At 47.0% G+C, this 27314-nt stretch overlaps 1 protein-coding gene across 1 annotated transcript; it reads left to right on the plus strand.

Annotated features, from left to right (window-relative positions):
- The first annotated feature begins 1146 nt into the window (after positions 1-1146).
- Positions 1147-27314, plus strand: LOC142302131 (acyl-coenzyme A amino acid N-acyltransferase 1-like). The gene is made up of 4 exons (XM_075343216.1): positions 1147-1236; positions 2334-2811; positions 5781-5983; positions 25589-27314. The coding sequence occupies exons 2-4, from the start codon at positions 2352-2354 to the stop codon at positions 26183-26185; spliced, it is 1260 nt and encodes a 419-aa protein (XP_075199331.1). The 5' UTR covers positions 1147-1236; positions 2334-2351; the 3' UTR covers positions 26186-27314.

The following is a 27314-nucleotide window of genomic DNA, read 5'->3' on the forward strand; positions in this document are numbered from 1 at the left end:
CCACGGGGCCCCTGGGTCCAGAGACGCTCGAGCCACAACCCGGCGAGTCCGGACCCAAGCGGCTCGGTTGCAGCCGAGCGCGGGGCGGTACACATGGACCATACCTCCCTGCTCTTTTAACGCCCTATGGGGAGGAGGATAATTGATGCTATTGTGCCACTGTGCCCCTGGAAGGATTTTTAATGTCCAGGCTATAAAATGGGGGGGAGGACGTATGTCTTGTGGGTAGTGCCAGGATTCTGTGACCAAGAGTCCTTTACCGGTTACTGTAGAATGTAGAGGGGGGTCAATTGATGCTATTGTACCACTATATCCCTGGAAGGATTATTAATGTCAAAACTACTACATAGGTTTGGTTTCCAAGTTGTTTCTTGTCTGTACTAGCAGGGTTATGGGAGCACCAGCCCTACACCTGTCTCTCATTCACCTCTATATTTCTTCTGTCAATAGCATTGGAAACTAATGGCTAAGCCAAAACAGTGGTGCTGGTCTGTAAAGCATATTTTTGCCGTTCTTGAAGCTTTTCAACCCCCCTAAAGGTGTTTTCTTTGCTTTACATTTGGCCTTACATTGAATCCAATGGGGTTCGGAAAGGTTTGAAGTTCGGGTCGATAAAGGTTCGCGAACGCACCCCTTGTATGGTCCGATTCCGCAAACCGAACTGCAGGGGGTTCTCTAATCTCTATCCTTGATAACAGATCAGTAGATGTGAGCCCAGCCTAAAGTGCATGTTACATTAAAGTATTACTTGTACTGGTAAAGACATAGTAGCTGACAGATGCAAACAAAGTGCACAATAAGAGAAAAGCGTCAATCTATGTGGATGCGATAGCCTGCAATAAGTTGCCTGGAGTGTGCGTCCCTGCGTCCCAACGTGCGTCTCGCCCTACTTCCTCAGGCTGACTGCCTGCAGAGTTTATATAACCTGCAAACAGATGAGACTTTCTAATGCTCACTTTTGACACAAGATAAACACAGGCAAGGTTTTAATCTAAAAAAGATCACAAGGCAGTTTATGATCTTTAGCCTTAAGCTGCTACTTAAATCATAAGACTCAATACCATGAAGACATTTTTGTTTATATTTCCCATCCCTCCATTAGCATTTTAGAATGAAGTCGCCTGTATTACAGTCAAGCAAAGTCATCAGTTGCCTGCCGACTCTCTTCACAAGTCTCCATCTGCTAAGGACACTGCACCATAATTGGACAAAACCTTCAGGTTCCCCATCCAAGATGCAAGTATCAATCTATTCTTCTTTTTCAGTAGCTTTGCACCTATTATGACCTCGCAATCAATACATCATGAAAATGCAGCTCACATCTGCGTCAGGGTCTCTATTCAGGGACTTTTTCACAGCTTCATGTTGGGCAGATAACACTCCATTTGGCGTTATGGTGGATGTCATATCCCCCTAATAAATCAGTTGGGTCTATTGCTAGTATCCAATGGGCTTCAGATCTGGCACGGCCATGTATCATATGTATGGAAACCACAACGCCCATGCTAATACAACAGAATATGTTAACCCGTGTATATTTTGATCTATGGTGAAAAAGGTTAATTATGATACCCATTGTCCATGGTGGTCTAGGATGGTATAGCATTCTTTAGTGTAATAGGATATGGTTTAGGATGGTGAAGGAGTTAGTGGTGTGCTACTTTTTGCATTGCTTCTTTTAAAATTGGCTGTGTGCAACCCCCACAAGGGGAAGCTATCACAGATGATCATAGATAAAGAAAGAGTTTGTCGAAGCTCTTAAAATGGGGAGTTGTTGAGACCCAAGACAGATGTCGATAGCTGTAGATTAGAAGACCCACATTGGAGGCCAACTCTAATCTAAGCCCTAGCTTTGGTGCCACCATACAGTGCCATGTAAAGATGTTCTTCCTGTCTGCAGAAGCACATGGCATCATTGCCGTGACATCTAACGATGCTGCTACTCTGTGACGCAAGCACAAATTATAAAGTACTCCTCGGTACATCGGTCAGGATTACCGTTACCACTTTATTTTTACAAATTTTTTTTCAAGTCGACTCTTTTTAAAATTTTTGCCTAAATTGTGCAAAAAGAAACCCTGCCTGCTAAGTTTTCCTTTGTTCTTAGACACCCTAATAATCATAATACATTGAGTGCTGGTGAAATGACTGTATGGCTGTCTGAACTCCTGTCAAGAGACAGCATGGCTAGTATTTTCTTGCTCCTCATAAGCACACAGTGGTATTTTGGTTGACTGTATGAAGTGTTGTATGTGAAAACTCAGGACAATAAATACTTTACTTAAATACATTAATATTAAATGTGTCTTCTTGACCCTTGCTTCCCATTTAAGACTCCTTGATCTTCAGATATGGTTGGTCTATCCGTCTCTCCTGAGATCTCCTTGGCGGATGAACCTGTGAAGATCCAAGCTTGGGGCCTTCCCCCCGACCTGGTAATCACTCTAGGAGCATGGCTGAAGGATGAAAAAGGTCATATATTTCACTCCAGAGCTTTCTACAAGACAGACATGGAAGGGAAGGTTGATTTGGAGAAATCTCCCGCCACTGGTGGAGACTTCCATGGAGTCTGTCCAATGGGATTATTCTGGGCCCTTAAACCAACAACCCCATTTAAAAAGCTGATAAAACGTGATGTAATAGGAAGTCCTTTCTTGATTCATCTGGAGCTATATTCCTCATTGGTGTTCAAGCCCCATGAAGATGAACCTGCTGCCAGCAAGGTCATTGAAAGATGGTACGCAGCTCCCGGAGTCCAGAGAATATTAATAAGAGAAGGACGGGTACGAGGAGCACTTTTTCTGCCACCTGGTAGGTAAGAGTATGAAAAGAAACCCATAACAATATTAGGGCCTAATTATCAGTTTAATACAGTTACTATTAAGATTTTGGGGGGTTGTAATCCATGAGTGCTATGTAATATGTGGTCTTATAACAGGATAGGTGTTTCGGTCTGATAGAGCGCTATTGAAGTAGCTGCCAGTTTTATAGAAAAGATTAACTTTGATATGAGCTCCTGTTATTACACAACGCATTTCAGCAAATCAGTACCCTTACCTGGAGGATTTATACACATACAACTGGGGTTGTGTGGGGGCGCACAACTTCCTAAGGTGAGCAGTTCTATATTCAAACCTTAGATTCATTCCACGGGTGCTTCTCATATGCGCTATCTTTCTTTTCTAGTTATGTAATATGTGGTGTCCTTTTTGGCAAGAGTAGTTAATGTCCCATTAGCTCATGTTACACACCAATGTTTAGGTTCCCATGCTCTAAAGTGATGTCTTCACTAGGACCTCAATCCAAATAATGCAGGGACAAGCAACAGTAGTGTAGTGGACTGTGCCTTCGCTGTTTTATCACCATTGCGTTTAAGTGAAAGGAGATCGCTCCAGTTGGGCAGCAATGCGGCTGTGCAGGTAAAAAAGAAAATGTGAGGATGCCCTACACCACTTCTTGGGATTGTATGGGTATATGAAGCACCGACGGGGCAAGGGGATAACTGTTTACTCGTCGACGGGCCTGGTGATGTCGGGTCTGGGGATGTCATGGGTGGCCCTGCCCGGCTTCGTGGCTCCGAGGCGTACAATAAAAAGGGGATGATGAATGGAGGATAGGATAGTTTGTCTCGTGATGGTACCTGCGGTAAGCGGCCAGGGATTAGCCGCCGCTGCTGTCGCTGTCCTCCGGGGCGGATGGTTGTAGCAGCTAAGATGGTTCTGCTCCCCAGAGGTGGAGTGGGACCCAGGGAGGATGATGAGAAAAGTAATGGCCGCTGGCGCTGAAAGCGCGGGGCGCCGGAGCCAGCAAGGACAGGCGGACACAGTCTGTGTGGTTTCAAGGTTTCTTTACTCACAGTCCCGGCTGCCACTCCTGGAGTACCAGTCTCCACCGTGCTGGGCCCCAGTCGATCATGAGCAATTCGAAGGTCACCACCGGTGTTCCCACTGTGAGTCCTTTCTGGTCGGGGTCCCTCCAATCCTGGTGTATGTGGAATGTGGAACGGGCTGCAGGTGTTTCTTACACTCTCCGCAGACCCTGGAATCCCATGTAGCTGTAGAGAACCCGGGCTGAGCTACCTGTTCCAAGCCGCGGGTCCTATGGTACTCCCAGAAGTGTAAGGTAAAAGAAGATTGGACCGAGGTCCCAACTGTGTTCCTCACCCCAAGCTGTGCCTGGGGTTGACTCCCTAAGTGTGAGAATACTCCTTCCTTTTTCCCCAAGTGGTGCCCGTCCCCCAGGTGGTTGTCCTAGTGACCAGGAAAGTCCCATGCTTCATGATGGCCACCCCCCTATCTACCCCAGGCCATTCTCCCAGTGGGGAAGCACCTAACTGTGTGTGGTTTGTGAATGTGAGAAACACCAGCGATTAACCTCTCCTTACCCGGGATGAGTACTGCACCTTAAGTGAGTTGCAGTACCCTGTGGCAACTGAAGCCTCAGGGGCAACATAGATACAGAAATTGTACCCCTGATGAACCTAAACTGATGTCATAACCTATTGATATACAACTACTTTAAAACATGGGAAGATTTAGTTAAAACTATGTTAATGCTGCTGTGACCACAGGATTTTACAAGACACCTGTCATGCCCATTTCCAATGTTTTCAACCTCTCGCTAAATCTTCACAAGTCTGTGACATCCTCACTTCTATACATGACCTCTTACTCTGCCCAAACAGACCAGTCTCTCACTGCCTATATAGGAAGAGTGCTGGTCTGCCCAATATTCGTTCACCCTTTACTCTCCCAGCTTTTCTAAAGCACCACTCCAGCATTTTTTTTCAGTGCTGGGTTGGTGCTTTACGTCTAAGTCCACTGCCCTCAGTCTTATAATCACCCTCCAGCATTTTTACCTTTTTTCAGTGTCGCTCAAGTCCTGCTGCGCCATTTTACAACAGTAAATTTCGACTTGCTGGAAACAGAAGTTACTTCACAAGTTCTCACTGCAAGTCTATGAGAGCAAGAACGAGGCTCTCATACACTTGTATTGAGTTATGACCCCTTGTGCGGCCCAGTAGTGCTGTCGGCAGGTCACAAATCACAGGAGACTGACGGGAGCAACGCTGATTACTGATAAAGTGAGGGTAAGTATAAGACAGGGGGCAAGGGTCTTAAATTTAAAGCACCACTCTAGGGCTGAAATAAAATAAAAACAAAAACACTGGAATGGTGCTTTAAATGGAGGGTCCTAGCAGTGAGTATCTCTAGAAAGCATGGAAGAAGCAATATTTCCACCTCCTTTTTCCCACAGTGGGGAAAGTGGGAGTGATTACTTGAAAATCCTCCTGATGTATGGAGCGCACCACTACCTGTCTCCTCTGTGGAATACAATAAAAATTAAACTCCAAGTACACATCCCACCTCTTGGGATATTCCTCTTGCAAAAAAAAACCGTTCAGATGACTTCACTGGGGTCCCCCACCACCTTCATATTACAGACAAGACCGCTACTCCTCAGATAAAGATTTGGAAGGTGACTGTCAGCTCCGGAGCTGCCCACTAATTGGTGAGTCTACAATATGACCTACCTACACTGCACCCACTCAGTCTCCTGCTCCCCTACTGTCTTAATACGTCATTCCAAACTTTAGGATCTGCCTTTTCTTTTACCTTCCTAACATGATGTGGACTCCCGAAAAACAGATATAAAACATGCTTGGTGGCGAGAACAATTTTCAATACATTTTTTAATAGATTTAAATAAATGGAAGTCCCTCTAATTGGCCTTCAATATGGTTGAAATCTATTTTTGTTTCTATTTTGTATTCTCTTCAGGTGAAGGACCCTTTCCAGGAGTTATTGACATGTATGGAGGTAATGGTGGCCTTTTAGAGTATCGTAGTAGCCTCCTGGCCAGCCGTGGTTTTGCCTCTCTTGCTCTGGCTTATTTTGCTTATGATGATTTGCCTATTTTGCTTGGTGAAATGGATTTAAAATATTTTGAAGAAGCCGCTCAGTTTCTATGTGATCATCCAAAAGTAAGTTAGAATTTTTAATAGGAACATGTTAGCAAGTGTTAAGCGTTAAGGAGTCCATCGAATAGTTGACATGTCATTTAGGCCCCTTTCACACGTCAGTGATTCTGGTACGTTTGTGCCTTTTTTTGAACGTACCAGAATCACTGACATACGCAGACCCATTATAATCAATTGGTCTGCTCACACATCAGTGATTTTTCACTGAACGTGTCTCCGTGCAGCGTACATCCGTGGCCGTGATTCTGCACGGAGACAAGTCAGTTTTTTTATGGCATCACTGATGACCCACGGATCACACTATGGTGTGATCTGTGTGTGATCAGTGAAACACGTACCATAAAATCACGGACATATTAAATATTAAATATTTTTAATTTACCTTGCCTGCGATTCGCTGTGCCTGCTCCGTTCTCGGCAGCTCCTGCCTGGCTCATGAATATTCATGAGAGCAGGAACTGCCGACCAGGAAGTAGCTGCTGAGGAGCGTTGGGCGGACGCTGGAGAGCTGGAGACTTCAGCACCACCATGGACAGCAGTAATGAAGGCAGGTTAGTAATGTCCATGTGCAATCACGGGATCACGGATTGCACATGGACAACCCACGTGTGCCGTGAATCACGGAAAACGGCGGGACATGTGCGTGTTTTACATGTCAGTGAAGAACGTCAGTGTTTTTCACTGGCATGTGAAACGGGCCTAAAGGGGTATTTCTAATGATGAGCAAGCAGTTTCTCAATCGAGCATCGGGGTACTCAGGTACTTGCAGAGCTCGGATGAGTATAGCGGGTGCTCTGATGTTTTGTCCGTGAAACAACGACCACAATGCACATGCATGCTTCTCTGCATAATCGGTGCAGGCACCCCAAGGAAACCCATTTTCAATTCTCTGAATGGCTCTCACTGGGGTTAAAGTAACATTTTTGGATGTGGTGTGTGAAGAGAAAAAAAAAACCTGTCCTCTCTCCCCCGACAATGCTTTTTTTATGGATGGCTTAATGTGAGCAGAGAACCGAACTGCCCAGTCAATTACTTCCATTATACTCGTTACTTGAATTGAGCACTTACAGAGCGTTTGACCTGCTCATCTCGAGTATAGAGCACCCGAGCATTTTAGGGCTCGCCCATCTCTAGTTATTTCCAAAACCTGAGTCACATATCAGTGGATTACGATTCCAAAATAAGTAAAGTTGTCAAACACAATCAATTAGGCTGCTTTCACACATCAGTTTTTTGCAATCACTCACAATCCGGCGCTTTGCAGAAAAAATACATCCGTTATTTTTGCCGCCGGATGTGTTTTTTCCTCATAGACATGCATTAGCGCCGGATTGTGCCGCATGTACTTGCGTTTGATCCGGTTTTTGCCAGGTGCAGCAAAATCGTCACTCCGGCGGCCGCAGTGTCAATAAAGGGGGGGAATGATGAGGATCCGGGTTGTAGTTGTGACGCCCCTGCGGTAACCAGGTGTCACAAAAACAAGGTAACAACAAGGTAACAGCTTGGGTCCTACATGACTGTGCCAGTCAGTACACACACACTAGCACACCAGGACCTTTATACTCACAACCATGGTGGGAGACCCCCCTTAGAGCCAGGTGATAGGGCTGGGCACTGTGAGCTAACAGGGAGCCAACTGGGAAGGGAGGGACCAGACCTGGAGGAGGAGAAAGTGACCTGGGAAGTGTGGCTAGTCAGTTGGAGAACGGAACAGAAAGAGGAAGGAGTTAGTGAGTTAGTAGGAAGGAGTGAGAGAGGAAGGAGTAAAAGGAAAGGTGTCAAGACAGACAACAGACTCTTGAGACACATTGAAAGTAGCACAGAACCTGCAAAGACCTGAGTAGAAAGATCAGCCACTCAGAGGAGAAAAGTAGCTGGAGACTGATAGAGCAAGCTCCAAGGACAGGGGGATCCTGTGGGGTGGACATCCAGGGCTCACAGTACTTTGCACGCACGTGGTGCAGATCCCAGAACAGACCAAAACTTCAAGCGATCTGTTAACTCTGCCAGGCGGGTGGGTTTCCAGGACTCATCTGTACCGCCCCGCGCTTGGCTGCTGCCGCCGAGCCGCTCGGATCCGGGCTCGGGTGTGTGTTGGTGGCTCGAGCGTCTCTGGACCGGGGGTCACGTCGCTCTGTGAAGGGGTTGTTTTGGTGAGTGGGTGGTTGCGCGACCGGGGCCGCTATAGAGATTGTTCGTGACGCCACCCATGGGTTGTGGTGATTATTGGCACCACCGCTGCTGGTGATGGTGGGGGCTCCCGGGTGTAGTGTTGTGGAGCAGCTAGGTGTTGAACCCCCTCCGTGGGTAGAGGATGTGGGTCCCGGGGCCCGCTGGGGACAAGACGATGCCATGGCGGGGCGGCGTAGCGCGGTGCGGGGCCAGAGGGCACTGGTGTACTCACTGTGAGGAAACACACTGGAGTCACTAGTAAACAAAAAACGGGATGGTGGTCGGTGCCCGCAGCCGGCTGCGTTGTTCCCCCTTCTCGGGTTGATGGTGTCCGTCTTTCATCTGCACCTCTGTAAGCTGTGTGACTACTATGCCTGAACACCGGTAGTCCGCTCCTTGACTTATAGATGCCGTAGGAGCCCTTTTGCCCGCAGGCGCTGGCCCATGGGATCTTGGTGCCTGGGCGGTGGCTTGCTATCCCCCTCGGTGGGCTGTTGCCTTCTCTCGGGACTTGGGGTGGGAATGGACCTATAGTCCAGACCGTAATCAGTTCATTTGACTTGGTCCAGTTGCTTCTGGGCCTTGTACGGGGTCTGAGTACCCTTTCCTGGTGCTCCGGTTTCGGTTTGACTCCCCGATTCGATACCAGTGGGCTGCTTCCCTGCCCCGGTACCTTGACGGATCCGCTGGTTCTACTCCCGGCCTCCTGCAGATGGCCACCACCGCCTGTCTCCTGGCCACAGGGTCCCTAGGCTCCAACCTAGGCCCTGACAGACTTCTTCTCCATTCCTCTCCCTAACTCACACTCCACTCTCCTCTCCTGTACTCTCCTCGACTCCTCAACTCCACTGTCGTGTACTCAACTGCACTGTACTCCACTGAACCGTTTGGTTTTCCCCGCCCCTGACCATCAATCCTCTTCGGTGGGCGTAGCCAAGTGCCTGACTCCGCCCCCGGGTGTGGACGTCTGGTACAGATGGGGGTGACTCAGGGTTTTTGGGTGACTGCTGGTACCTTTTTAGGGGACAGGTGTAGTGTAAGGGCCTATCTGTGACCCCCTGGCTAGTCCAGGGCGTCACTCATCTGCCACCACCAACGTCCGAGGCATCAGCACTGCAGCAAAGAGGGGACCAGGAGAAATTCCCTTAAATATCCAAGCTGCCTGCGGCAGGCACTAGATACCAGAGAGGCCTCCCAGTGCTCCACAGCAGGGAGGACTGACAAATACACCAGAGTGCATCGGTGGTAGAGTGACACCAGGTTGGCTGGCACAGCTGTAAGGATACGGGCGCACCTGGGATCCAGTACGTCCCCAGGGCGCGAATGCAGTAAGTAAAAACAACCAAACTGCACTCCCTGTCTGGACTGACTTATTGCTGCACGCCTCCACGTTAACCCTTCACCTACCCCTGAGGAAAAGCCTTACTCGTGGAGGGATCCACCATCCACGCTGCCCCCACCTATCATCCCAAGCAGGAACCTACAGCGGCGGCCCTACCATCCCTGGCCGCAAACCGTGAGTGGCGTAGTCTGACTTTTTATTATTTTATGGTCAACGGTGCCCCCGGGTCCAGGACCCCTCGAGCCACGGACCGCCCGGATCCGAGCAGCTCGGCTGCCCCGGGGCGCGACATAGTTATTCGTGACGCCACCTGTGGTGTGCGGCCAAGTCTTAAGCGGGCTTTACACGAGACGTTAGATTGTGCGATATGTCGTCGGGGTCACGGTTTTCGTGACGCACATCCGGCATACCGCACGACGTCGTCTCGTGTGACACCTCCTAGCGACGCAGTATCGCTCACAAATCATGAGTCGTGTACTCGTCGCCAGGTTTCATAAAATTGTTTAATTAAAATGGCGGCGGTTGTTCATCGTTTCCGTGGTATCACACGTTGCTCCGTGTGACACCACGGGAACGATGAACAACAGCTTTACCTGCCTCCCGCGGCACCCGACGGCTTAATGGAAGGAAGGAGGTGGGCGGGATGTTTACATCCCGCTCATCTCCGCCCCTCCGTTTCTATTGGCCGCCTGCCGTGTGATGTCGCTGTGACGTCGAACGTCCCTCCCACTCCAGGAAGTGGACGTTCGTCGCCCACAGCGAGGTCGTCCGGAAGGTAAGTATGTGTGACGGGGGATAAACGAGTTTGTGTGCCATGGGCAACTAATTGCCCGTGACGCAAAAATGACGGGGGTCGGTACGATCGATTGTGCTATCGCACAATCTATCGTCTCGTGTAAAGCAGGCATTAGCCGTCGCTGCGGGAGGTCTTCTCTGGGGCGGATGATAACGTAGCTCGGATGGAATAGTTCTCCACAGGCAGAGCTCAGGCCCCAGGGACGATGTTAGGAGTAGTAGTCCACTATATTAAAGGAGCGCAGGGTTGGAGGCGGTGAAGAAAGGGAGCGACACAGGGGTTGCAATCAAAGTTCTTTACTCACTGATATGTCGCTGCCTTTGGATTGCCGGTCCCCGCTGTCATGTGCTCCATCCGATCCTGAATAGTTTGGAGGTCAGATCCGGTGGGTTTCTCTGTGAGTCCTTCCTCTCTGGGCTGTGTTTTATGAGTCCCGGAGGCTTGAAGCTACGCTGGGACCAGTGTCTTTGGATTTGACTCCGTTCCTGTCCCGTATGACAGGCAGTGCAAGTCCGTTATTGGTGCCGCTGTTGTGTCACGACTCCTGGCTCTATATGCTGCTGTGCCCCGGGCACTTGGTGTAGGCCAGAAAACTTGAAATCCTCTGCCCAGCGGATTCTGCTGGTGGGACGTGCAGTGCACACCAGCCTAGGGCTCTGCATCCTGTTCTCTGTACGCCCGTTCCTGAGGGAGCTATATCGTAGCTCCCTCCTCAGTGACTGTGTCCTCCACGTCTCACTTGTTCCCTGTCCGTTATGGTCTGACAACTGACTGAATGGCTGTGTGTGTGTGTGTGTGTGTGTGTGTGTGTGTGTGTCGCCTTGCTCCCTGTGTCAAGCGCCTCCCCTTGATTCCTGAACTAGTGAGCAGAAAGTCCACTACATTAGTGATGGCCACCCCCCAAGTCTCTACCCTAGCCCAATCCCAGTGAGAGGGCAACTAAACTGTGTGTTTTGGTGGATTGTGGTGGTTTTACTAGTGATGACCTCCTCCGTATCCGAGATGAATACTGCACCCCGGATGAGGTGCAGTACCCTGTGGCACCTGAAGCCGCAGGGGCGCCACAATTGCACCGTCCTCTATACAGACAGTTGACCTGGTGCTGTCAAAAGAGGAGCAGCGATCCTCCTCTACAGCTGCGCCCTGGCTATGTGAGAAACAAAGCAAAGCAAGAGCAGGAGCACCGATGGTTTTTTTTAATCAAAAGAGTGAATATTTTGGTCAATATTGATTATAATTTTACACCTCCTACATAAGAATATGTAGCACCCCTGAAGCTATCAGGAGCTACAAGGAACTGCATCCTGTCAAAGATGCAGATCCTACCCCCAGGGACCCAGAAGGCCAGTTCTGATAACACCAAAACACACATATAATCCCTGTTTTTCCCTTCCCCAAGGACTGGTGACAGGCTAGGGTTGGACCCAAGGGATAGCCACCTAGGGGTGGAACCGATCCAGTCCACTAGACGACAACCAGGGAGGAGGGGTCAGACTGTCAGTAAGTGGAAGTGAAAGGAGACTGACGTAACAGTACTGACGGGAGAGTGTAACAGTGACCTGTCAGGCTCAAATGTGTGGTTGCCGAATGAGTACAGTGGAGTACTTTCAGAACCATAGTACCGACGGGGTGCAGAGTCCTAGGTCAGGAAAATGCTCCAGGCAAACCTGATAAAATCTGCACGGTGAGGGGACCATCTAGGACCTCACTGACCATAAAGTCTGGGGCACCAACAGTGACGGGAGAACCAGAAACCGGAACAGAGCACCGACCCTACAGGGTTCAAACTACCCGCCGTACGGACTAAGACTGAAAGACTAACAGGAGGGGACCCCCAGACGCTCCTAGCCATGGGGACCCACCAACCAGAGACAGGTGCAGGAGAAAGAAGCTACCAGGTTACCAAACCGGCACTGGAACTAAGGGGACCAGTGATGACGACCAGCCTCCATCGGGTTGCAAGCATCACCATCGTGAGTAAAGAACCAGTTACACTGCAATCCCTTGTGTGGTCTACTGTCTTTCTGCACCCTTGTTACTGTTTAGGACTTAAACATCAAATACCATCATTTGTCCCCTTGTGGAGGGCCACAACATCCAGGCTGCCATTAACATCAGCCCCAGCGGTGAGAGACTGTGCAGCGGCGGCTCCATCAATATAGCCGAAACCCGCAAGTGGCATCACAACAAAACCTTTATTATTATTCCCCTGTACATAACCCCTTTTAAGTGACCTCCAGGGTCACGGAACCGGGCAATGGCCACCCAGTGAACTGTCCCAGTAAACATAGGTACATACTTTTTCTCAATTAACGTTTTATTGAGTTTTAACAAGTAAATGAAAACAATTAAACAACATAATGAAATAATGTGCTCTATGATGGTATCTACAACAACCTGCAAAAGGAAGGTAAAAGGAAGTGAGAGAGCACATCTGAAGCATAAAGAAAAGGAAAGAGAAAGAGGGAAGAAAAAGAGGTATAAGAGCAGTCTCTGACTACTTGAGGACATGTCGGTAAAGCGGGGATGAGAGAAAGGCCTCCCAGTGAAAGCATATGGTTGTCACAAAGTTTATTTATTTTCGGGAATTAGCTATCAGTGTTTCCGTACTGTGGATTACTGAGATTTCAGCAAATCATTCCTCCAAAATGGGAGGTCTACTGATCTCCAAAGTCGGTGGACCATCTTGGCAGCTTGGAGAAGGTGTCTCAGCAAAGACTTTTTGTATATAGATTTGGACATCAGGAACATGTATAGCAGTATTGCCTCCGGGAAAGGGAGGACGGACACTCCTGTGATTTCTTTAGCTTCTTTAATTACCCCCTCCCAAAAGGCATTCAGGGTTAGACAGAACCATCATATATTTGTAATTTTCCCAACTGCCACCCCGGAACACCAAGACAAGTCTGAGACTCCTGGAAACTACTTGTGCAAGGTGTAGGGAATCCTTCACCACCTGGATATTATCTTAAAACTGGTGTCTTGGGACTTAAAGGCGAGCATTGATTTGTGAGACAGGGAAAAACATCTGTCTTGTTGCGCTTTTGTAAAGGTTTTGTGAAGTTCCGTTTCCCAAGCCTTGCAGAGAGAGGGAGGAGATTCCAAATCCATCTCTAGAAGTAGCTTATAAATAGTTGAGATCGCATGTGGTAGGCAAATAAAGAAAGATCAATTCACATCTAAGTAACTGGGGTTATACATTCATTAAAATAACATCAGTGTAGCACCCACGGGGCAACGGATTAAATGGAGGTGTCACAGGGAGGCCCTTTCTGCCCGGTTTCGTGGCCCCGAGGTGTACAATAAAGGACAGGGTGGTGAAAGATGATGGTGGAGGTTGATTTTGTGATGCCACCTGCGGTATGCGGCCAGGGAATTAGCCGCAGCTGCTCTCGCTGTCCTCCGGGGCGGATGGTAGTAGCAGCTAAGGTGTTTCTGCTCCCCATAGGTGGAGTGGGTTCTGGGGAGAATGTAGTAATGGTGGGCACCGAAGCGCAGGGCGGCGGATACAGTTTCTGCGGGTCCCACATGTTTTACTCATAGTTCTTTAAGTAACCGATTGCCGCTTCCGAAGCACTGTGATGGGCCCCAGACGATCCCGAGCAATTCGAAGTCACCACCAGTGTTCCCACTGTGAGTCCTTTCTGGTAGGGGTTCCTCCTATCCCAGAGTAGGTGGAATATGGAACGGGTCACGGGTGTTTCCTGCACTCGCCGCAGACCCTGGAATCTCGTGTAACTGTAGAGAACCCGGGCTGAGCTGGATGCTCCAAGCCACCGGTCCTATGGCACTCCCAGAACTGTGAGTAGAAGAGGATTGGAATGAGGTTCTACGTGCATCTCACCCCAAGCTGTGCCCAGGGCTAACTACCTATGTGTGAAGATGCTCCTTGCCTTTTTCCCAAGTGGTGCCCACCCCCCAGGTGGGTGTCCTAGTCCCCAGAAAAGTCCCATGCTGGCCAACCCCCTTCTTACCCTAGGCCATCCCCCCAGTGGGCAGGCATCTAATTATGTGTGGCTGTGAATGTGAGAACCACCAGCAATTAACCTCTCCTTACCCGGGATGAGTACTACATCTTAAGGGAGATGCAGTACCCTGTGGCGACTGAAGCCTCAGGGGCGCCAGATCAGCGCCCACAAATAACTAGTAGCTTTGGAAGATTTGGAGGGGACCAAGAGAGAGGGACAGTAAATAGGCACCTCGAAACCCTAGAGGCTAGCTTGAGGTAGTGAGATCAGGTTAGTCCTTTTCGCATCTGGAATTGGATCTTTTTTTATCATTCTGTCGACCTTCCCTGGGAAGGAAGCTTCTGAGATGGAGGGAAGGAGAGCTAGACATGGAGACTCTGGTTTGTCCCTAGGAACCTGGGGGTCCGAGGAGTATGGTAGGCCAAGTAGGCAAGGAAATTTTCGATAAGCCCAGACCGGATAAGGAAGCTGGTAAGTCCACCAGCGAATGCAGAATAAAGGATTGCGAGCCTTTTCGCACAGTTAAGGAGAAAGGAAATCCTCAGCCAAAATTAATACCTTCATCTCATAAAAGATCCAATAAAGGCCTGAGTGTTTATCTTTGGGCCAGGGTATAATGAGAAAGATCCAGCATAATTCTGGTCGGCTGATCATTGTATGAGAGGTTCTGTTTCTTGCGGGCTGCTTGCAAAATGACATCTTTTAGTGCAAAAAAATGGACTCGACAGATTATAATTGTTGAGCGAGGATTATCTGGGTCCAGAAGGTGTAGAGCTCTGTGGGCCCTGTCAAATTCAATGTGAGTGCCAAGTGGACGGTCCAAGAAGCCGTTGACAGGTTATAACTCTGGAACGCTTCAACGGATGCCAGTGATTCTGAGACTATTTTTTCATGACATATTGTGCTTCATGACAGTGGAAAATTTAAGACAATATCTTTTTTGCTTATTTGTAAAAATAGCGAAAATTTAGAGAAAAGTTTGAAAATTTCACAATTTCCAAACTTTGAATTTATATGCCATTGAATCCGAAAGTTCTGTCACACAAAATAGTTAATAAATAACATTCCCCACATGTCTACTTTACATCAGTGCAATTTTTGAAACATAATTGTTTTTTCTTAGGAAGTTAGAAGGGTTCAAAGTTTATCAGTAATTTCTAATTTTTTCAACAAATTTTACAAAATCATTTTTTTATGGACCACATCATACCCAAAAGTGACCCCATTCTGAAAACTGCACCCTTCAAATTGCTCAAAACCACATCCAAGTAGTTTATTAACCCTTTAGATGTTTCACAGGAACTAAAGCAATGTGGAAGAAAAAAATGAAAATTTTACTTTATCCCACAAATATGTTACTTTAGACCCAAATGTAGCATTTCTACAAGGGTAAGAAGAGAAAATGCACCATGCAATTTATTGTGCCATTTCTCCTGAGTATGCTGATGATACCTCACATATGGTGGAAATCTACTGTTTGGGCACACGGCAGGGCTCGGAAGGGAAAGTGTGCCATTTGAATTCTTGAATGCAAAATTAGCTGGAATCACTAGTGGACGTTATGTCACATTTAGAGAGCTCCTGACTTACCTAAACAGTGGAGCTCCCCCACAAGTGACCTCATTTTGGAAACTAGACCCCTCAGGGAATATATCTAGACAGTTATTGAGCACCTTGAAACCCCAGGTGCTTCACAGAATTTTATAACGTTCTGCCGTGAAAATGAAAAAAATATATTTTTAATCACAATAATGCTGCTTTAACCTCATATTTTTCTTTGTCACAATGGTAACTGGAGATAGTGGACCATACAATTTGTTGTGCAATTTCTTCTGAGTTCACCACTACTCCATATGTGGTCAAAAACTACTCTTGAGGCCACCTTCACACGTCCGTGAAAAAAACGATCCCCTATATTTCCATTAACTGATAGACCTGAGTGGGATATTTTTGTGGAGTTTAGTTGAATGCTATTTGATGGCAATTTGGGTACAGAACATTTTGGATCAGTTCACATTTATCCTGTGCTCTATGTTGAGCACTTACATCGGGCTTTCCATCAATGTGTCCAAAATATGTGATTCAGGTGAAAATTCCGATGTATCCATTCACCAATGAGGCAGCAGCGTTACTGCGGACTCTGTTTGGTCTCTCCTCAGCGGTGTCCATCTTTTCAAAGATGAACAATGCTGTTGATGACCGCACTTTTGTGCACACGTAAAATGATGCCTAAAAAGATGGACACCGCCAGACCACAAAGTTACTCCCTCTGCCTCAATACAGGGAATTTTCTTTTTGGAATTTTGTCTGAATCATGTTTTTCAGAGATTTACACGTAATACTCAGTGAAAGCGCTTAGTGTAGAGTGCAGGATAGATATGAGCCGCGCCATACTGAGATCTTTGGGATACAGAATAAAGAAATCAACAGCAGTTGAAAAACTGGCTTTATTTATTTAATTTTTTATGCCGTTTATCGTGCAGTACAAATGATTAAGCGCCTTTATTACTCAGGTCAGAGCGATATCACATTTATATAGTTTTTTTTATGTTTTGCCGCTATTACACCATAAAAGCAAATTTATAGAAAAAAAAATGTTTTTGCATTGCTGTATTCTGATAGCTATAACTGTTTATTTTTTCGCTAATGGAGCTGTATGGCAGTTTGATTTTTTGCAGTATAAGTGACACTTTGCACGCTGTGACATCGCAGGCCGATGCTGCGATGCCGAGCGCGATAGTCCCCGCTCCCGTCGCAGCTGTGATATCCTTGTGATAACTGCCGTAGCGAACATTATCGGTACAGCAGCTTCACATGGACTCACCTGTCCTGCGACCGTCGCTCTGGACGGCGACCCGCCTCCTTATTAAGGGGGCGGGTCAAATGGCGTCACTGCGACGTCACACGGCAGGCGGCCACTAGGAGCGGAGGGGCGGAGATGAGCGGGATGTAAACATCCCGCCCACCTCCTTCCTTCCGCATATCCTACGGAAGCCGCAGTGACGCCGGTAGGAGATGTTCCTCGCTCCTTCGGCTTCACACACAGCGATGTGTGCTGCCACAGGAACGAGGAACAACATCGGACCGTCGCGTCAGCGTAATCATGGATTACGCCGACGCTGCACCGATGATACGATTACGACGCTTTTGCGCTTGTTAATCGTATCATCGAGCCTTTACACACTACAATGTCGCATGCGATGCCGGAAGTACGTCATTTTCAATTTGACCCCACCGACATCGCACCTGCGATGTCATAGTGTGCAAAGCCCGCCTTAGATCATGTTTTCAATGGTACCATTTTTATTTATATATTATTTTCTGATTGTGTTTTATTCCACTTTTTTTCATCTGTATGATGAAAACACATGGTTTTTGATATTTATTTTTACCATGGCAATAGCAAATATGTGTACTTTTTTGTGGGTGGGTTTTTTCACATAAATTTACTTATTTATTGGAACAATTTTGTTTTTGTTCTATACTTTCAGATTATTTTTATTATATTTTTAACAATTTTTATTTTTAAACTTTTTTACTTAGTATTCCTGGACACTGACTTTTACTTGTCTGTTTTCTTATATAATCCACTGCAATGCTCGATAATTACAGTGGATTATATTGTGTGACAGTGCTGCACTGGCAGCATGACACTTTGCCTCATACACCATGCATTTGGCATGGTGTGTGACGTTCTCCATAGCAGGGTGACTCAAGGATTGCAATGGTGACTACCCAGGGATGCCATGGCAGCAACTGAGTCCCTGTGATCCCATTACGGGGATCCAATCGCTCGGGAGAGGAGTACGATCCTCTCCCTACCACCTGCATGCTGCAATCACAATTGAGGGTTAAACTGACGGGAGTGGTATGGCACTACTACTGGCAGTAGAACCGGGTCATAGCTACAAGATAAACCGCAGACTCGGCGGTGATTGCATGGGTACAGCACCACAACCCCAGTGATCACCATGACATACTGGGTATATCATTAGAGTTGAGCGATGTTCGAGGTTCACCAATTTCATGTTCGAGTGATCTTGGGGGGTGCTCAAGACCAAACTCGAGCTTTTTGCTAAAAGCTCGACAGTTCGAGTTACGTTCGAGATCGGTTCGATCACCAAAAAGCCTAGCTAGTTACTAGCTGGCTTTTCACTGTAATAGTGTGAGTCACTGTGATTCATGCTATTATCAAATTTCAGCGTATAGTGTTTGGGGGGGACGTAGTTTAGATCTGTGCTGCTGCTGAGTGCTGATAGAATGCCGATCGCAATTTTTTTTTTCTCCTAACCGCGCGTACAGTGGGGCGGGCCAGGATGTTAGCCAATCACAGACACACACACAGCTAAGTGGATTTTTGCCAGACAAGCAAGGGCATGTGTCATAGGCTGTGCATGTCACATGTCCTTGCCTTATAAGATACAGCCATTTTCCCCTTCGCCGCCATTATCTGCCTTCTGCGTGTGGGTGACAGTCACCGCTCACGCTGCTGCTGCCGCTCCTGCTATGTGCGCTATAGACATAGTGAAATCTACACCGCGCTGTAGGGATTAGGGACTGCTGGTTATTTCAGCTTTTTTCAGGGCTGATTTCCAGGCGTTCATAGCCATAGCTGCTAGGCAGGTCCGTGCAAACGCTGTGTATAGCTTTAGATAACAGCGTCTGGCTACCTCAGCTCAGGAAATTCCTTGCTGCATTTTTTCATTAGCAGGGATAGAAAGTGAGGCTTCCTTTCCTGTCCTGATACATACAGAACCCGGGCACTCTACCCACCTGCCCAGTTTTGCCATGCTATTTTATTTGCCCAAAGAGCTGACACTTTTTGTGCCATCCTAAAAGTGTCTGGAATACTAACAGTGTTCCTTTCCTGTCCTGGTACCCACAGAACCCGGGCACTGTACCCACCTGCCCAGTTTTGCCACGCTATGTTTTTTGCCCAAAGAGCTGACACTTTTTGTGCCATCCTAAAAGTGTCTGGAATACTAAGTTAGTGTTCATTTCCTGTCCTGCTACACACAGAACCCGGGCACTCTACCCACCTGCACACGCTAAACACTATTCGGAGTCAGGGGGTGGGACAAGAGGAAGGGGAGGAAGTACAGGAGGATTCATATGCGCAAGGGATACCAACATCTACAAGGTCCAGACGTTTATCATCACCAAGGCGGCAGGCATGGGACGATGGGGGAGAGGGATTAACAAGGGCGCATGGTAGCAGCCAAAATGTTGAGGAAGGTGCAGGAGTCCAGGAAGAAATGGAGGACGAACTCTCGGTGGACATGGAAGACTCAGCAGATGAGGGAGACCTTGGTTAAATTTCGGTTGAACGAGGTTGGGGGGAGATGTCAGAGGAAGAAAGCACGGTTATCACCTTGCCGCCACAAACACAGCGAGGACTTGGTCCGCATGGATGCGCAAGACACATGAGCGCCTTCTTGCTGCACTACCTACAACATGACCCTCGGATTGTCAAAATTAGAAGTGATGATGACTACTGGTTTGCCACACTATTAGATCCCCGGTACAAGTCCAAATTTGGCGAAATAATTCCAGCCATAGAAAGGGACGCACATATGCAGGAGTATCAGCAGAAGCTGTTACTCGATCTTAGCTCGGCTTTTCCACCAAACACCAGTGGTGCATGGAGTGAATCTCCCAGTTGTAACTTGCCAAGCATGGGACTGTCTTGTCATTATCAGTCAAACCATACCAGCAACACCGTCTCTGGTGCTGGTAACAGCAATTTTATGGAATCGTTTCATAATTTTTTTAGACCATTCAATGCAAGGCCACAAGAGACAAGAAGTCTGACACATAGTCAACGGCTGGAGAGGATGATACAGGAGTATCTCCAAATGAACATCAATGCCATGACTTTGCAAATGGAGCCTTGCTCATTTTGGGCTTCAAATCTTGAAAAATGGCCAGAGCTCCCCACTTACGCCTTGGACATATTGTCTTGTCCCGCAGCCAGCGTTATCTCTGAACGTATCTTCAGTGCTGCTGGGTGTGCGCTGACAGATAAGCACACGCGTCTGTCCAGTGACAATGTGGACAGACTAACGTTCATCAAGATGAACAAGTCATGGATCTGCAAGGACTTTACTACCCCTGTGTCATCCTGGGGAGAGTAAAGGCTGGCATATTTTGGAATGTGCTTCATGCAAATGTACCTGTGAAGTTTACAACCGGGGCACAAGTGATGCCACTGAAGTGGTGTCTGTGGGGCCCAATTTTTTGAAAAAAGGGAGACTCTGCTTGGAGTCCGCTTGCATGCTGTGTTTTTAAAAATGATCTAAGATGAACAACTCACGGATCAGCAAAGACTTTGCTACCTACCCCGGTGTCATCCTGGGGACAGTTAAGGCTGGCGTATTTTGTAATGTGGTTGATGCAAATCAAAACATCCAGTTTGCAACTAGGGCACAAGTGATGCCACTGAAGTGGTGTCTGTGGGACCCAATTTTTGGAAAAAAGGGAGACTCTGCTTGGAGTCCCCTTGCTGTGTTTTACATGATTTTAAAAGGACATGACATGCCTCTATCTGTGTCTCCTCCTCTTTTTCCTCGTCCAGCTGTTTTGTTTTCACATGAATATATGTCCTTGTCACTTTCCCATGTGTTTGTGTTGTCTTGGGAGTTGTTTGTCACCTTTTGGACACCTTTGAAGGTGTTTTCTATGTGTTTTTATGTGTTTGTGATTGCCTCCCATTGTTTTCTATGGGGTTCGAGAGGTTCGTCGAACGGCTCGATGAACCGAACTCGAACGCGGCCTCTGTTCGACGAACCGAACTCGAGCCTCTAGAGGCTCGCTCATCTCTATATATCATGTGTCGTTAAGGCCCAGACAATCATGATGTACGCAGTAAGAGGTAATGGCTGTGTGTTAAGTTATTTACAACCCCTGGCAAAAATGATGGACTCTCCTGGCTCTGAGGATGTTCATTCAATTGCAGATCACAGACATGGCACCAAACTAAAGTCATTTCAAATGGCAACTTTCTGGCTTTAAGAAACACTAAAAAAAAAATCATGAAAACCTAATGTGCTAGCCAGTAACGGTTACTTTTCAAGACCAAACAGGGGGAAAAATTATGGAATCACTCAGTTATGAGGAAAACATTATGGAATCATGAAAACCAAACAAATAAAACAACACTCCAATACATCACTAGTATTGTGTTGCACCACCTCTGGCTTTTATAACAGCTTGCAGTCTCTGAGGCATGGACTTAATGCGTGACAAGCAGTACTCTTCATCAATCTGGCTCCAACTTTCTCTGATTGCTGTTGCCAGATCAGCTTTGCAGGTTGGAGCCTTGTCATGGACCATTTTCTTCAACTTCCACCAAAGATTTTCAATTGGATTGAGATCCAGACTATTTGCAAGCCATGATATTGACCTTATGTGTCTTCTATCAAGGAATGTTTTCACAGTTTTTGCTCTATGGCAGGATGCATTATCATCTTGATAAATTATTTCCTCATCCCCAAACATCCTTTCAATTGATGGATAAGAAAAGTGTCCAAAATTTCAATGTAAACCTGGGCATTTATTGAAGATGTAATGACAGCCATCTCCCCAGTGCCTTTACCTGACATGCAGCCCCATATCATCAATGACTGTGGAAATTTACATGTTCTCTTCAGGCAGCCATCTTTATAAATCTCAATGGAGCGACACCAAACAAAAGTTCCAATTTATCATGCACTCCTGAAAATTCACAAAGGGATTTTCCCTCCCCCTTTCAGGCCAATTATATCTGGCATTGGCTCCCTGGGAGAAAAATTGGGTGCTTGGATAGACCATTTTCTTCAACTTCTTGTAAGCGATCTTCCAGGTTTTTTGAGAGACACTAAATCACTGATTAATAATATGAATTCTATTTCATGGCACAGGGATTATATATGGTTGATTTGCGATATAGTTAGCCTGTACCCTTCTATACCGCATCATGTGGCCATTGATTGTCTAAAACAGTTTCTCTCAAAGCACAGTTCGTATCCCATTAATATCCAGAATTTTATCATTACAGAAATTAACTTTTTGTTGACTTCCAACTATTTTACATTTGAGAGGGAATTTTTTCTGCAGAAATGTGGAGTTAGCATGGGGGGGGATTTTCCCCCTCTCTTGCTAATATTGTGGTGGCTATTTTTGAGGAATCTCACATGGTATGAATACTAGGAAGGATCTCATAACACAGTACATGTAACTATTTCTTTATCTGGTATTCTTTATATTTCAGGTTTCTCTTTTCTTGAATTTAAGAGCAATTAAATACTCCTCCTTTTCAAACATGGGTTCCTTTGTCCTACACTTGCGCCAGAAATACAAAATTCCTTTTATAGATTTTTTTTTGGCCTTTTTTGGCCTTATAACAAACATATTAAATATGGCGCTTTTTTAAAAGTGTCTCTTCACAGAAATATATATTTTTTATGCTGTTACATCTATCTAATGTCAGCAAATAGATATATATTCACTAAGAACGCAAAAGGAATGTTTTTCTAAGTAAATAATATGGCTTCTTTGATTACGGTACATTGTTTTTAATAACCTTTTTCTTTTTTTTTGTGTTTTTGTTTCCACTATGCATTGTTTGTGCGGTTTTAAAGTGCATTTTTTTGTCTCTGTGATATACACCACAGTTTGTGCTGCTCACATAATGTCTTGATTGGGTGTGTTTATCTTGACTAATTATTTTAACCTGTCTCAGGACGCGCATCTAATTTAAATAACCTCTTTTGGAGACATTTTGCGCATTCCATGATTAAGACCTCAACAGGTTGAAACGCGTAGGAAAAATCCTCTGCCCTGTTCCTTTGTGCCTCTTTTGTATTTACTGATGGATGTTTTTATGGATCTAATAAAGAGAATTTACTTTTAAATATTTCTCTATCCTCCTGGAGACGCTGGAAATCCTTTTGTTTCAAGTGATATTCCAGCTTAAGCAGCCCACTTGTGTGCCTGACAGGTGTGGTGCAAGGTGTATCTAGGATTTGTGAATGCTGGTGGAGGCAGTACTGCAGGTTAGGTTCCCAGAACCATTAGGGGTTTAAACCTGCACTGGAGAGAAAGATTGTGCAGAACCCTGTGACGACCTGACTAAGCGTCACACATACAGCTTAGGTGCTTTCTCACTAGGGTAGGCTGGGGCTGGCCATCACGAGACATGGGACTTTCCCGGTCACTAGGACAACCACCTGGGGGTTGGGTACCACTTGGGGTAGAAGTAGGAGCAACCTTCATGTGACGCCCTGGGCAAGCCAGGGGTCACAGGTCATCACACCACCACACCCTACACCCCAGCTAGGCACACCAGCTAACCCAAAAATCCTTGTTGCCTTCCTCCAGAGTCTGATGTTCACACCAGGGGGTGGGCCAGGTGGTTGGCTCCGCCCACCGAGGAGTTCACAGCTCTGGAGGCGGGAAGAACCAGGCAGTTCAGTTCAGGAGGTGAAGGAGTAAACATGGAGAACAGTTAAGGAAGTGAAAGTAGAAGGAAGAGAAGTGGTAGAGGAGCAAAGGAGAAAACTGGAGTAAAGGAGTAAAAGTGACAGTAAGAAAGCCTGAAGCTGGTCCGGGTGTGTGCCCCGGACTGAGACAGCAAGGTCAGCAGACGGCGGTGATTGTCCGCAGGGGTGACTGCTCGGAGGTTCCTGGAAGGACCGCGGACGGGTGGTGACCCGGCGGTCTGGAGCAGTGTACAAGGAACAGTCAGCACCAGGGCAGGGGCCTCTCGGACCCCGGCAAGGCTAGGAGTCGCCATAATTTGCCAAATCCGTCAGTGAAGGGGACGTCTGTCTCCCAACAACCAAGTCCCGATTGAAGGCAACAGTCCAACCATTAAAGTAGAGACACCGCCACCGCCAGGGCACCAGTTTCTAAGGGCCAGCGCCTGCGGGCAAAGAGTAGAGCTCCTCCGGTCCAGCTTGAAGCCGGGGAGTGGGTTACCGGTGGGTACCCATCTAAACCATCAACAACATTAGGTGCAGGAAAAGGGACATCACCGACACCTACTGGGGAAAGCAAGTGCAGCCGTCCGTGGGAACCGTCTTTCCAGCCGTGTGTTTTACCGAGAACTGTGTCAACGTCTCAGGCTGAGTGAGTACCACAGTGCCGCAAGGCACAGCGCTGCCCCCCGCGTCCCTGCACCCACCAAGCCCTGCATCTCCCACCTCATCACTGGGCCCCGGGATCACCAACCCCTACCCATGGAGGGGCAACACAACAACTTGCTGCTCCACAGCATCACTCCCGGGATCCCCACACAGAGCAGCGGTGGTGTCAACAACTCACCACAACCGTGGGTGGCGTCACGGACAATAACCAATCCCTACACCCAAAATCCCCTTTCACTCACGGGCGAGGAGCGCCGCTCGAGAACCCCCGGGATCCAGCCCATTGCTCGAGCCACCACTGAGCAGCCGCAGCCGGACCTGAGCAGGGGGGTTAGCGCAGTTCTGACACCCTCCTCCCCGCCCGCGACATTCACACAACCGTCAGTCAAGTAGGGACTACAGTTCTGGGAACACGACACCATTCTCTTCAACTTCTTTCGTCTTAGAGCCTGAGGCTTGGAGCAGGAAACTCAGCCCGGGTTCTTCACTTCATAAAGGGGTAACCCTTGTGAAAGGACACACTCTGACCTCCGACTTATCCGGGATCGGCTGGGGCCCATCACAGCAGAAATCGACACTCTATGGGCAGCTATCACACAGAGAGTAAAGACCTTGAACCGCAACGACTGTGTCAGCCCATCCTTGCCGGCGCCGGCGCCCTTCGCTTCAGCGCCAACGGCCACTGCCACCACCATCATCCTACCCTGGGGCCAGGCTCTACCTGTGGGGAGCCAAACCATCTGAGCTGCGACACCATCCGCCCCAGAGGACAGCACCCACAGCGGCGGCTAATCCCTGGCCACATACCACAGGTGGCGTCACGAGACAACTACTCTCAACATCCCCACCATCATCCCCTCGTCCTTCCATTTTATTGACACCGATAGGGTCATAAAACCGGGCAGGGCCACCCGTGACATCCCCTGACCCTCACCAACCCAGTTACGAGTATTCCCAAGACCCCGTGGGGCCCATCATATGCATGTTTGATTGCTCGGACACATGGACATTATATAAGGGGGACCTCTGTCTAGCGTTCACTGTCATAGACCAAGTCCGCCCCCGTATTACCTGGATAGCCATTAGTTTGAATGGTCGGCTAAATACCATGTAATTGCCATAGGTTGAATGTGCTCTATTAACTGTGCACCAATTTATATACTTATAGATATAGAAACCAATGTCATAATGTATTCTACTCTTTAGGTATCAGGTGATGGAGTTGGAGTGGTCGCTATATGTAAAGGAGCTGAGGTGGCTTTAGCTATGGCGTCCTACCTGCCTCAGATCGCTGCTACAGTATGCATCAATGGATCCAATGCCGTGAATGACATCAACCTATGTTATGGTGATCTGGTTATTAAAGCCATACCTTACAAAATGGAAAGAATTTTATGCATAGACTTTTGGTCCAATAGCATTGCCAACATCATCGACAATCCAAGAAAACCAGAATACCAAGACTCTATACTTCCCCTGGAGAAAGCCAGGGGCCCCATCCTCTTTATGGTGGGAGAGAAAGACCAGCATATTAATAGTTTGTTCTTTGCGAGAGAAGCAAAATCTCGGGCAGAGAAGTATGGCAAGAAGGATGTATATGTGCAATGTTATCCAGGAGCGGGGCATCTTATAGAGCCTCCTGGTATCCCTTTCTGTCCAGTATCACAGGGTTCGTACTTTCCGCTTCCTTTGACTTGGGGTGGAGAACTTCTTCCTCATTGTAGAGCGCAAGAAACTAGTTGGAAAGCGCTTCAAGAATTTTTATTTAGAAATATTAGGTGCTCTCGACGGAATAAATTATGATAATTTCTATTAATTGGGGAATCTATGTCCATCCTGCATCTTATGCACAAAGCTGAAAATTAAGATTAATGTAGTTCCAGTGTCTAGACTGGTTAACGAATGTACGGGAATTAGTCAGTTGATTCATGCTGACCAAACCAAAGGCTGAATAAATCAGAGCCCAAATGCAGCCAGATATGTTTTTCTCTGAAATGCTCCAGTGTTAAATTTCCCTCCAGGACCATAGTGAGAGATGTGACTAGTCCAGCACTGCCCTGGGCTGTCTTCTCCCTGTACTGCTCCAAGTTATTGACAGGTCTCTTCCTTCTCTGTACGTAATGCGAAAGAGACTGAAAAGAAAAAGGCGCTAATAGGCTACTAACGTTACAAACGTTTATGGAATAAATATCAGATGTGCTGCCCTGATACAGTTGTGAAATTAGTCACAATTGCTATTGAAAGTGTGTATTGTTATGGCTGCAACAGGCACCATGAGATCAAATAGAAGTGGACCCCCATGCTGTCGTAAGAAGATGGTCAGCAGTAATGGTTAAACGTGATTTTATTACACGTTTCAGAGTTCACATCTCCTTCCTTAGATAAATCACACATGCACAACTACCAGATGTGCCCGGCATTCAGAAGCGCGGTTACAGATAACACAGGTACGTGAGGCACCAATGGTGATGCTGCATTGAATAGCATGTTAGCACGCCCATGTGCTAGTTGGGGGATATAACTACCTTGGGACTAAGCCCGCGCTCATTAGCATAAGATAAAACATCTTTAGAAATACTTTTTCTAAAGATCTCCTTATCTATGCTAGTCTTGCATTCTGGACATCTGTCAAGTCAGCATAATTTCCCATGACTGTGTAACCTACTGAACCAGACTAAGGGACCATTTTAAACGCTTATGAAGCCTTTGCAGGTGTTTTGTGGGAATTATTCTAATTTTCTGAGATAATGACTTTTGGGGTTTCATTGGCTGTAAGCCATAATCATCAACATTAACAGAAATAGACATGAAATAGGTTCCTCTGTGTGTAATGTCTCTATATAATATATAGGAATAGATCCCTCTGTGTGTAATGACTATACAATATATGCATTTCCCTTTTTGTATTGAATTACTGAAATAAATTAACTTT

Source organism: Anomaloglossus baeobatrachus, chromosome 1 (assembly GCF_048569485.1).
Source record: "Anomaloglossus baeobatrachus isolate aAnoBae1 chromosome 1, aAnoBae1.hap1, whole genome shotgun sequence".
Lineage (NCBI taxonomy): Eukaryota > Metazoa > Chordata > Amphibia > Anura > Aromobatidae > Anomaloglossus > Anomaloglossus baeobatrachus.